This window comes from Helobdella robusta (assembly GCF_000326865.2).
Source record: "Helobdella robusta unplaced genomic scaffold HELROscaffold_17, whole genome shotgun sequence".
Lineage (NCBI taxonomy): Eukaryota > Metazoa > Annelida > Clitellata > Rhynchobdellida > Glossiphoniidae > Helobdella > Helobdella robusta.
In genome coordinates, this window is record NW_008703942.1 from 2,880,370 (window position 1) to 2,893,214 (window position 12,845).

At 34.0% G+C, this 12,845-nt stretch overlaps 2 protein-coding genes across 2 annotated transcripts; both read left to right on the forward strand.

Moving 5' to 3' along the window:
* Window positions 1-216: 216 nt before the first annotated feature.
* On the forward strand, window positions 217-4,250 carry HELRODRAFT_170302 (hypothetical protein; the record flags this gene model as incomplete). Its single annotated transcript, XM_009016117.1, has 4 exons — window positions 217-325; window positions 633-763; window positions 3,567-3,792; window positions 4,147-4,250. 4 exons carry the CDS (start codon window positions 217-219, stop codon window positions 4,248-4,250), a joined length of 570 nt encoding a protein of 189 aa, XP_009014365.1.
* Window positions 4,251-6,354: 2,104 nt separating this feature from the next.
* Window positions 6,355-12,766, forward strand: HELRODRAFT_170303 (hypothetical protein; the record flags this gene model as incomplete). The annotated part of the gene is made up of 12 exons (XM_009016118.1): window positions 6,355-6,525; window positions 6,688-7,617; window positions 8,225-8,475; window positions 8,542-8,642; window positions 8,721-8,791; window positions 9,541-9,648; window positions 9,765-9,835; window positions 9,926-10,046; window positions 10,125-10,289; window positions 10,346-10,433; window positions 10,523-10,928; window positions 11,005-12,766. 12 exons carry the CDS (start codon window positions 6,355-6,357, stop codon window positions 12,764-12,766), a joined length of 4,245 nt encoding a protein of 1,414 aa, XP_009014366.1.
* Between the last annotated feature and the right edge of the window lie 79 nt (window positions 12,767-12,845).

Consider the following 12,845-nt stretch of genomic DNA (forward strand, 5'->3'; position numbering starts at 1 on the left):
TTTGATCGTTTAAATATAATTTGAAATTGTTATAAGGTTATAAAAAAAGTGTTTATGCTATGTTATGGTCTATTTTGAAAGCGCTTAGAGGCAAAAATCTACTTGCAATTATATTTAATTATTATTTATCAGTGTTGTAATTATTACCAAAAATAAAATACTTTTAATACTTGGACTATTATATTATAAGCATGCGTTAGTAATGTTGTTAACATCATGCAAGCCGAAATGATGGATCTTAAATCGAGTCACAACGATTGCGGCGTCAATATGGATTACATACTGAAATTTGATCACGACGATTTCGCGTTCAAACTAGCAAAAAGTCTGTTTTCTTTTAGGTTTTATTTCGTTTTTAGTTTGATATGTTTTATTAGGATGTTATAAATTCAAAATGAACTAATGAGTCTGCTAACTGTTTTATCATCCTAACAAATTAAATCTGCCAAAAACCAAAACGAGCCAATCAATCACCTAACAAACCAATCAACTAACCATTCAATCATGTAACGAGATAATCAACTGTCTAACAATTTCATCAACTATCCAAAAAACTAATCAACCATTCATTCAATCATCTAACTAACCACAATCAATCCACCATTGTACCAACTCACACACCTACCTACCAGTTTTCAGCAGTGACAGCCTGACAGAGACCGACATATCAGAACGGAAGGAGCACATTATCACACTTACAGAACTTTGCCGGATTTCCGGTAAAAGTTATAAAACGGCCACAAAAATCATAAATAAGCTCAAGGTAATCAATATTGGTGATAATCAAAATGTTTCTTTCGTTACGTTACCGATGAATATGAATGCTTACGTGTGTTATCATGTCACTAAATAAAATTTTAACCCGATGAACCAAATTTAATGAACATTCAAATAAAATATAATTAAAATTTTCTGCAAGCGCTAATTGGCTAAAAGAATAATCAATAGACTTGTAGGAAAAGAAAAAAACTAAGTAAGTATGAAAGGAAGTTCTACCAGCAGGAAGATATCAAAGCAAAAAAAACGCTTACAGTGACGATGCAAACTGTTCGGAAGATTGAAATGATTACAACGATGTTGTCGGCAAATATTCAGTCAATTGTCCCGGAAAATATTTTCCCATTGAAATATTCACACGTCACGTCAAAAGAATGAAGGGGTCTTAACTATGTAAGACGCGTAAACATGAATATGTACAGGTACACGCACACATACATGTGCTGCACTTTGCACATACACGGATACAAATACACACACACAAATATGTGCACAATTTTACAAAGAAATGTACACTTGCAATACACACGTACTTATGTAGCGCACGCATGTTTGCACACTTGCACACAGATACATCAGTTTAGAAGTGTTTTCACGTTCAATAGATGAACTAGTAAGTATATAATGGAACAAAAATAAATTTTAAGCCAGCAACATTCTAACGTACAAACGAACACACATTTTCAGATATAAACTATTTGTAAACATGTAAACACACAACTCACACACAAGAATATGAACGCATAAGCGCACAAATTCGCAAACTCGTGGTGTGGTGGAGCAATTATTTTACTTGCAAAAGCAAATATCACCAATTTTCATCAAAATATGCGTAAAAGTTTCAGTTTGGCACACGAACGAAACACGCCAACACATACAAAACAGCTCTTTAAGTGAATGCACGCACACAAACGTAGATGCATAGTTGGAAGAATAATTTGTTTACACAGGAATGAGATGCTCTTTTGATTTTTTATCAATGGACTTTTGTAATTGATGATGTTGTTTACATTGTTGATGTCGTCATCATTATTATCATATGATATCATTATTATCATCATCTTGTTACCATTATAACAATTACCGTAACATAAACGCCTTCGTGAAGGCAATTTACAGCGTTATAATTTGCAACGGCCAAAACACGAACGCTGAACAATTTTTAAAAATTGGAACAAACATTGCGTTTCGCCTTAGTATGTGATCCCGCTGTCTGAGTATGTGTTTGTCTGCGTTTGTGTGTGTCTGCGTATGTGCATGCCGGCGTAAGTGTTTGTGTCTGCGTATGTGTGTGTCTGCGTATGTGTATGTCTGCTTATGTGTGTGTCTGCGTATGTGTGTGTCTGCGTATGTGTGTGTCTGCGTATGAGTGTGTGTTCACGTATGTGTGTGTCTGTGTATGTGTGTGTCTGCGGTTATGTTTATTTGTATGGTTTATGTAAATATACATGAAACTTTCTGCGTTACATTATCTAATGTGCATGTGTCTTCGTGTGTGTGTGTGTGTGTGTGTGTGTGTGTGTGTGTGTGCGTATGTGTATATTGCATCTACGTTGTTAGCTATGTGTTTTGTGCGCGAATATTAACTCGCAATATAAACAATTTACAACATAAATAATTTATGACACGAAAACAAGCATTTTATATGAATGAAATAACACTAGTTGTAACGGGAACTTTCAAGTTTGATAAGTAATTCTAACTAGTCCTCTATAGATTTGTATAAACAAAACAGAGCCAAATTTATTTATTTATTTGTTTATTTATTTATTATTTATTTATTTATTTATTGACAAATCTGACCAGAAGACCTTAACAGACCACTAACCCAGCCAAGAGAAGAACAACTTCTAAGTAGCGTACGTCAAAAATTATGAAGGAAAATAATGATACTCATTTGATACAACAAGACCAAACCTAGATACCTAGTGTTATATGGGATATGAAATATGATATGATAGTGCTAGATTGATTAAGGATTTCTTTTTATTATTGTTACTGAAACCAATATAAACTATATACAAAAGATAGATGACAATTTTTGTTAGGACGTAAGTTTCAATTAAATTCCACTTATACATGAAATGAGAAGCAATTTGGAAAGAGTTTTGAAGATTTCATTCTCAAAAACCTTGACGGAAATTTATTGTATGTATACAGAATATGTAAATAAAGAAGAATGCAAATTAAAATTTTGAATAAACAAAATGAAAAGAGTCTTCATAATTCGGATTTTGCCCATTTTTTCTGCACGCATATCTCCATGAGTGTCTCCGTGTGGTGTATAAATTCAATCCATGCCCATTTTGTAGACGATTGTAAACTGCTACACTATGTATTATTGATATATTAATTAGTATAATTTTAGTAAAAGCCTAATTATAAAATATTTTGTCATAGAAATATGTTTGTAATAACTAAATTAAATAATTAATTATCAACATAATTCTGTTGTTTGTGAATTCTCCTCGATTTGTATGATGTTTGTTGATCAAGGTCATTTTTAACATTAAAACATTTGCACCAGTCAGCAGCAAATGAATTCAAGCGAACTACACATTATGTATATGACATTTGAATTGTGTTTGATAATGGATTAGTAGTAATAATTTTATTTTATACGTATTATATGAGTGTGTGTGTGTGTGATAGGTCTGTTTGTATTTGTATGCAATTGTGTGTGTGTGTGCGTGTATGTGTAAGGATATGTGTGTGTGTGTGTAGATGAAGTGGATGAATTATATTACGGGTCCTTCAATCTATCTTGAAATAAAATAAACATTTCAAAGGTGTTACTCAATTCAAGACATCGATTTGAATGGCTGGTCGATGAATTGAAATATATCAGCAGCAACAACAACGTCATCAGCAACAACATCAACGGCAGTCAAAATGGCATCAACCACGACAATGACGTCACTAGTTATTTAGAATCTTTGCTCTGCCTGGTTAACGCGTTGATTGACAAATGTCCCAATCCCATGGAAAGAATCATTGTCAGAAATGAGTTCATCGGTTAGCATGTCAACCACAAACAAACAAACAAACACACAAACAAACACACAAACAAGCTAACAAACAAGACACCCCAACCACATGAAAATGACCAAGTATAACAACCACCACAAAAAACACATAGCAACCTCAATAACAGCCACACAAACATCAGCACGAACAACATTTGCGTTACTTTACTTAACATCGTCATTTTCGTTAAAAAATATTTTATTTAACCTGGCTTGCGAAATAAAGGTACGTACACACGCATACAAGCATATTAAAATTTACATGAACACAAAAAGAGATACGCAAACTTAACAAGCAAACACACACAAACACATTAGCACTAGTGATCACCTCGTCTAATAGGTTCATTAAGGGACCGCATCACTTTGACAAATGGTGCTAAACTCAGGAACCTCGACAACATCGAGCCAATTTATTTGGCAGCCAGCGTTAAAATTATAACATAATTGGTCCAACATATTTTAAACTAACCTTTGCCTTTTTAAACGATCTAATCTCAAATGATCCTATTTAAGATAGCTGTAGATCTCTTGATCTACAGTTATTGTCCTCCAATATTGCAAAAATCACATTTGGTTGTTAAACACATAAACACGCATACTAGAGTAAATAAATAAATAAATTATAATGTTTGTATAGTTAACACTCATTACACATACAAACACACAGATACTTAAATAAAATTTTCTTCTTCATTGCCTTCTATATGTCTTCTGCAACGACTCACAGTACCGTCCGTATGATCATGTATAATACATATACGTGAATGTATAAAGTTGCTATAGGTAGTAATAACGTTTCTAGTAAAACACACTTGACAACGCATTCTTAATAAATACCTGCAAGTACAAACGCAAATATCAACTGTAGAGTACCTATTATACAAAATCGTGAATACACACTGGTACGTGCACATACATGCCCGCATATTCTCACAGTTAAGTAATAATTTACATTTTAAATCAAAATAATGAATCATATATCCCGAACACATGTTGCAATAATTAAATTTTAATTTCAGCTTTTTTTAAAAGCATTAGAAAAAAATTTACTGATCGATTTAATGTTGACAGTGGCCCTATGGCGATATGAATTCAAGGAATTTTATTTAATAGTAAAAACGTCATATTTTGTGAAATAGTATGTGTGTGTGTGTGTGTATGTGTGTGTACGTGTGCGTGTGTGTACGTGTGGTGTTTAATATATACATTTTTATTTAATACATATAAAAGTAGAAAAATAAAAATGTATATGTAAATATATATTAATGTGATTGTGCGTATAGATGTATCAAACGTTACACAACAACACATTTTCGTCCAGGCCTAAAGACGTACGAGATCTTTACATTAATAAGGTATGCATTCATTTTTGTTCAATTCATTGTCTTTCAACATTGTTATTGTTGATGTCACGATCATGTTATTTATGGTAATCTTGATGTCATGGTGATGTTATCAATGGTAATGTTGATGTCAATGTTAATGGTATTGACGATGACGATGTTGTTGTACGGTGATGAAGAAGTTGGCTTGTTGGTGTTGGTAAACAAATGCATCAAAGTTCGCAAAATATGATCGCGAGGATGATAATTAAAAAAGAACTACTTGTTCGTCTGACTGATTTGCCGCCAAAGTCATGCAATTCGATTGATCGAACGTTCGAATTTGAATTTTTGAATTCTTTCACCAGTTGAATGATTATGATAATGTTATTAGTGCCGCTGTATCATCACCATCATCATCGTTGTCGTCGTCATCATTATTGTTAACTTTATATTAATATAATATTACATCTATAATATTAAATAAATAATAATATTAAATTAATATAATGCTCTATTGTTACGTTACTCATAAATACAACATTGACCCCCTACTAATACTAGAGCTGTTTGTTACTATTGTTAACTTTACTACCTATACTTCTATTACTACCATTGATTTATTATCTGATGTTTACATACTTGCTAACTACATAGTTGATTGTAATGAGTAACATTTAATGTGAATAATTATAAATTTATATGTACATCTAATGGGAACTGTTACACTATTTTGCCGAGTGATGTTTGTAAGTAGTTAAGATATATTTTCAACCACATTATTATTATTTCAATATTGTGATATGTGATGTGCACTATCATTGCTAACACTCGTAATGCTAGGATTAAGTAACATAAGAAGTATATATATATATATATATATATATATATATATATATATATATATATTTATTTATTGAAAGATCTATTTTATCTTCATATCAAAATTGACCTATGCACAACAACACTTGAGATTACATTTTTTTACTTTTGTTCCTTCACCTTTCTCCCTTTTAACTTCCTCTCTATTTTCTCTCTATCTCTCTTTCCTTTTCCCCCTTCTCCACTTTCTATTTTTTTTTACTTCAAGTTTTTTTTTCTGACAGTATTTGTTCGGTCAATGTCTTTTTAAAAAAACCACCTAACGACAATTTTAGTTTTCATCAGAAATCAAATGCAGCTAAACTCGGCGCATTTTAAATTACGCATTTTGTTTCTCTACTCTAATGTCGTTTTTCTTGAATCTCTACGTCTTCAGAGAGACCAGCCGCCTGAACAAAAACGCTGAACTGTCGGCTCAGATAGAACACTTTGAACGAAAATCCAGAGATGACGATGAACGGAACAATGATGGTCAGATGACACACGTCGATCTCTTCTGCGCCATTATGGAGCAGGTAGTTGGCTCAAAAATTAACTTCTGAACAATTACAAATCTTACAGGCTTCGTGCGTTTCACTCTAGAAGAACGTTTCAATGACGAGGCGTTGTGAATGGAATTAAAATCAGATTTAATATCGCGTAGACAATTAATTTTACCAAACAATTTCTATACGTAGATCGAGGACACGCCTTACGAAACAACTTTCCTACTCTGCCTGCAGGGTATGCATTTTTTAGATCCAAGCAAGCCTACTTCCGAACTGGCCTGGGATTATATATCAAGAATCATCGGCTTGTCGACTACGATCGAAAATCACTCTAAAAAAGGTTCTGAAAAGTTACTAGATGATGAGATGAAAGATTTTGAAAGAGAAAGCTCTAAAAAGTTTTTGAATGGTACTGGCAACAAATGGTTCGTCTCGGAGTATTGTCAAAATTCTGACTGCGCTTGCTTGTGTCATAGTTCTTTGAATGATTCTCCATATTCTTTTAAAGAAAAAGTTAAACAAGCAGTTTCAAACACAAAAGAGGCTTTTTTAAAATCACCATCCTCACCTCCACCACCACCACCTCCTCCTCTTCCACCACCTCCACCTCCACCGCCGCCGCCGCCACTAACCTCATATTTACAAATCTCAGAAGAATTGAATTTCTCATCTCAGTCTCCGTGCAGTAGAAGAAGGCAACCACTGACCCCTTTCAACGGTCAGTTTACACAGCAGGAGCTGGATGTGAGCAGGAAAAATGCAGAAATGACCTCATACGTAGATCTGTTTAAAAGAAAAATGCCGGTTCCCACAACTGCAATGAAGCGTTTACAGTGGTCCAAGATACCCGCAAACACAATCATCGGCAAGAAGAATATTTGGACGGACGTGCTGAAAAACTTGATGGCGGATGGTCGGGATGCAGTGGATTCGCTTGACGCCAACGAACTCACCGCTATCAGCCACTTCAACCCCAGTGAAGAAAAATCGGTGCCCTGCTATAAAAACTTCAACTTTTTGGAAATCGAATCGATGTTCGGTAAAAAAGATTCCAACTGCGGTGCCGGCCTGGATGCTGGCGATGGAAGATGCAGACCTTCCAAGAAAAAAACCGATGAGGTTCGTTGCATTTAAATTTTTTAATATTCCCTTTGAACATTAAAATTTTTACTTATTTTTATAAAATAATAATTTTACTTTGTAAAATATTTACTTTTTCATAGTTTCAATGTTTTCATTGAGTGCATGTTTGTTAGTACTGCAGATGTTGAATGAACTGAGAGACCTCTTTTTGTACAGTGGGACCTTGAGTAATAAGTGAATTTGAATGCGTGTTATTTCACGCGCTGTCTGTTCGTTGGTATGCTGTTGAACTCATGCAATTTATGAATTTGACAATACAAAATACAAGTGTGTATCAGTTTGCACAATGCATTAGTGTATTTAGTAGGTAAGGAAATTAATTCATAAATGTTACGAATGCTATTTTAATCAGCACAGCTGATGACAGATTTGCAGCTTGACACGCTTACCAGTTTATTTTTATTCCCAAATTAAACACATTTACAATGTTTACTTAGATTCATATGCAGTCTCACTGCAGAGACATAAAATAGTTAACAGTTTTGTTTTTATTGTTTATTGGTGAAAGCAAGTGCCGTGTTTGGCTGTTGCGTTCAATTGTTAAATTTGTTCCCAAATTGAAAGTCATTTCCAACTAATACAGGTAATTCTATTAGACAGCAAACGAAGTTTAAACGTGAACATATTCCTCCATCAAATTCGCATCCCGCACAAAGAATTCATCGAGCAAATATCTCAGGGAAGTTGCGGCAGCATGACAGTAGAAAGACTTAAAAATTTGTTTAAAATTTTACCAGAGCAGGAAGAATTAGAGATAATAAAAAACTATCAGGGCGATCCGAATGAATTAGGGAGAGCCGAACAGTTTTTTCACGAGTTGATTCGTTATCCAAGGTATTCTCTTTCAAGTTTTTGCTAATTTAATTTTATCAAATTTTTATTTTTAAATTATATTTCCAGATTTGGCAAAAGTGTGGAAACGTTGGTGGTTACTGAAGAATTCAGTCAAACAGTTGACACTCTGAAGTACACGGTGGCAAGCATGATCCAGGCTGCAAAAGGTAGGTAGAAATTTATCATCAAAATTTTTATCATTTTGCAATTTTGACACTACTAGGCTAAAAATAATTTTTCATCAGACATTATAGGAAATGTTTTACTTCGCGAAGTATTCAAAATTGTCTTGATCATCGGGAATTTCCTAAACAGAGTTTGTATAGTTTCCATTCTTTTATTTAGCATTGTTGATATTGTTGTAACCAACCCCTTGAACTTGTAGGGTACAGTTATTTCTCTACGTAGATTCTTGACTCCTGAACAGTCTTATTTCAGATGAACTTAATCAGAAAAAAGACAGTGCTGGCAATCACTTGTGTGTATTGCTGTAATTCAATCGTTAAAATCGTTAGAATGCAGCACAATAACTAATCAACAGGTAAATCACAGAATAAAACCAATCGTCAAAAAATTAAGCTTCTCTCGTCAGATGTTTCTTGGCCGTAAATCCTCAGTATTCGCTCCTCGGAAGATTATCGTAATTCACTTGCAGACTGCGTGTAGTTCTCCGTGATAAACTTTTCCTCGGACGTTATCGCTAATTTGCTTGCAGTTCGCACACAAAACTTTTTAGTGATAGGACTATTTTTCTGCTCGAAACTTCCTCTGACCTCTTCTTTATTCTCGTTCTTCTTCTTCGTTGTCGTCTTCTGGGACTTCTTCTCTTTACATAGATACCGATGTGCTTGTAGATGTGCCAAATAAAAGTGTCACGTCCATAAATGAATTTACAACCCTTTAATTAATTTCTAACCTTTTAATTAATTTACAAACTGTTCCTTCTTCAGTGCATGCTTAACAATTTCTAACTATTAGTCCTTTTTTCGACCTCACGTCTGTAACGAAATTTAATAGTAAAATTAGCAATCGGTCTGAATCAATTTGAAAAAAATATTTCGGAAGGGCGTATCAGCAGGCGATACAGTGGCATTCAGATTATCGTCCCTATCAAAGTTGTTGGATGTCAAATCTAATCTGCCAGGTATCAGCCTCATCAATTACATCGCAAAGGTGTTTTGAAATTTTTCATTTTGTTTCAATTATTTCCAATGGATAAATTCTTGTTATTATTTTTTAAAATTTTAGTCAACTTTCAACGCTTTTAAACTAAATTTTTATAAATGCAGAAATCCATCGAATGCAATAGAGAGGTGAGTAAACTGCCCAACCAGTTGAGCTGGATCAGAGAAGTTGCACAGTCCGTTCAACAATTATATTAAATTTTAATAAATTTTAATTTAAAATGTATTAAGTGTGCAAAAAATTTGTCTTAAGTTTTGTAATTTAGGTATTCCATCGAGTCTGTGCTTAGCGATGCATCTTCGCTAAACTCGAAAGTTGAAACGGTCAAGAAAAATAAAGATTTTTTATTTCCTGATTTTGCCGAAAAAATGGAAACGTTTGTGGAAGTAAGTAATAAATTATCAATTTTTAAGAACTCGTTAATGATATTTATTTTATGTTAACTATTGTTTAATGTTTTTCAGACGGCAACTGAGGAGTTAACAGCCCTGAAAGAAAATATTGCAGAGCTTGAACGAGTTAAAAACGAATTAGCCGAATATTTTTGCGAGGATGAAAAATCATTCAAAATGGATGAATGTATTGAAAGTATTGGCGCATTTGTACTTAAATTTGAGAAAGCATTTCAGGTTGGCGAACCAAACTAAATTTTCATGTTAAACAATTTTATTTGTTAATCAAAAAGTTGACCCTGAAATTGAATTATGAACCTTTTTTAAAGGAAAATTCAGCAAGAAAAATTTTTCTTCCGCTTCAGAAACAAAATTCTTTAGGTAAATAATTGCTCACCGCTTAATTATTACTCGCAACAGCATATTGATGTCCCTAGCTATCCAATAACAATTAAATTTTTCCCATTCAGATGAACAGACAAGTTTATTTAAAAATCGGCGCTTTTCAGGACATCAAGACAGTTCAAAGCTTAATGACTCACAAACTTGTCCTAATTTAGAAAGTTTGAACAGAAGATCAACTATTCATGCAGAAGAAGTTAACATTAACAGACCAACAACTCTCATCTCTTCAAATCAAACTGGAAATAAACTTCGAAAAACTAGGCAATCTCCAGAAATAGGAAACTCGAAAGATTTGCTTGAATTTTTATCAAACACTGGTTTTCAAGATAATCAAGTAAAGATGCGAAAACAAAAAACTCCAGTTGATAATTCAGGCGTCATTTTTAGCAGGGAACGCAGTACTCCAAGTTTTGATAAAGACACATTTTTGGACAAAAATGATTGTCATCGTAGGTCTATGATTGAACCGAGGTTTGTAACACAATTTTACTTAGTTAAAGATTGTTTTTTAGAATATTAAAAATAATAAAATTTATATAATCAACAGAACATCCAGCAACTATTTTGATAGAACATCCTTGCACGAACACATTGCTGATAAAAGATTAGAAGTTACAAAGAAACAATTTTCCCAACCAGCCGAAACAATTAAAAATATCGATTCTCTGTTCAGTAAACTAGTTGATGATAGCATCAAAAAAGATTTTAATGGAAATGTCTCTTTGACTCAAAAAGCTTTCCTGAAGCACGTTTCAACTGATTGGAACAAAAATACTCAAATTGATGAAAACTCCGGCTGTGATCCCTTAAAGCAAAAAATAACTCTGTACAGGGAAAACAACAATCTCCCCATGTCAATGTATAGCAACGTCATGATAGCTTCCGATTGTGAACAAAATATTTTAGATGTAACTTTGAAATCTGCATACAGCAAAAATGGCCAAAATGTTGAGCTTAGAAAATCAACTGATATGAGCATTGGTTCAGGCGTTTGTAGCACATCCATAGCGCCAACAAAGCAACATTTGCTGAATAAAGATTACAAGTCAATGTTAGAGAATGGATCTTTTAGTAGTGGTACTGACGAGGGCTTTGAATCGATGAGGAATTCTGTTAATTGTGATGATACGAGTCGAGCCTCACCGTCTTGTGATCAAGCTAATATTTCAGGTCGAAATAAAACTGCAGGTACAAATAAATGCGCAACTGACGATGGCTTTCCATACGCTCACAGCATGGAGAATCTAATGAAAGAAAATGAAATGAAAATGTCACAGACAATTGACAATACCATTATGAGAGGTGCAACAAGCGTTGTTTCGGTCCAATTAACTGAAACTAATAACGATCTGTGCAACGACGCAAAAAACGAAAATTTTTCTAGTCTTCGTGAAGTTAGCACTCCAAATAAATCAAGCACCTCCACGTTGAAATCATCTGGTTCAGGATTTCATTTCGACGCGTCCAGTTGTCAATCTGTCTTATTAAAAGAAGAACAGCCACAAATTAACGATATCAATCAACGACACCCTACAAAAATGCTAAATCAGACCGTTGTTGAAGAAGAACCAAACACCAAATTAATATTCCAACATCGAGCAAGGCGAACCAGCACGTGCGATAATTCTTCTGACAATCGAAAAAGTAAACCATTGGTAGATATTGGTGAACTGTCTGCCAGGCTTTCCCAGCCAAAAAGACCAGTCAACGTTTCAACCACAGGAAGCATAACGCCGCACACAAACGTTCTACACAACAACCAGCCAACATCCAAGTCATCAAAAGCAGGTGGCCATTCTAAAAATCCAAACATTTCAGTAAACTCAAAAATGTGTTCTGAAACGTTCGTAAGAGGCTCGCCATGCAGAACTACTCTTCCAGCAAACGTTTTTAATACTAATAAAAAGAGGGCTCTTGCAAATCAAAACATTGAAATTCCGCCAGAACCGCCAATAAGAACTACCTCGATTTTACCGTCCAAATGTGAGATTTCGGCTCTTAATTGCTGTAGTGCGGCTGAATCTGCCCAAAAATGTTCATCAAATTCACAAAATTTCTCTCAATTTTATGAAGACTCAAAATCAACAGATTCAAGTAATTCATCGGAGAAGAAAGCATCTAAAACAGCACCTCCCCAAAAATTAACTACCTCATCACCATCTAGAACCAAAAGTCTCTTTAAAAAATTTATGAATTCGAATTCAACATCAAAAAACACGAACAACAACAACAATAATAATAGTTCTGCAACACCCGAGGTTAAAATGGCGAGGCCGGTAAAGCCTGGGACTGCACTTTACAAGCGATAGCGAACATGAAAATGCCATTATAAATGCATCATTCAAATAATCCGTGCTTATTTTTTTCAATTTCCTTTTTTATATTGAT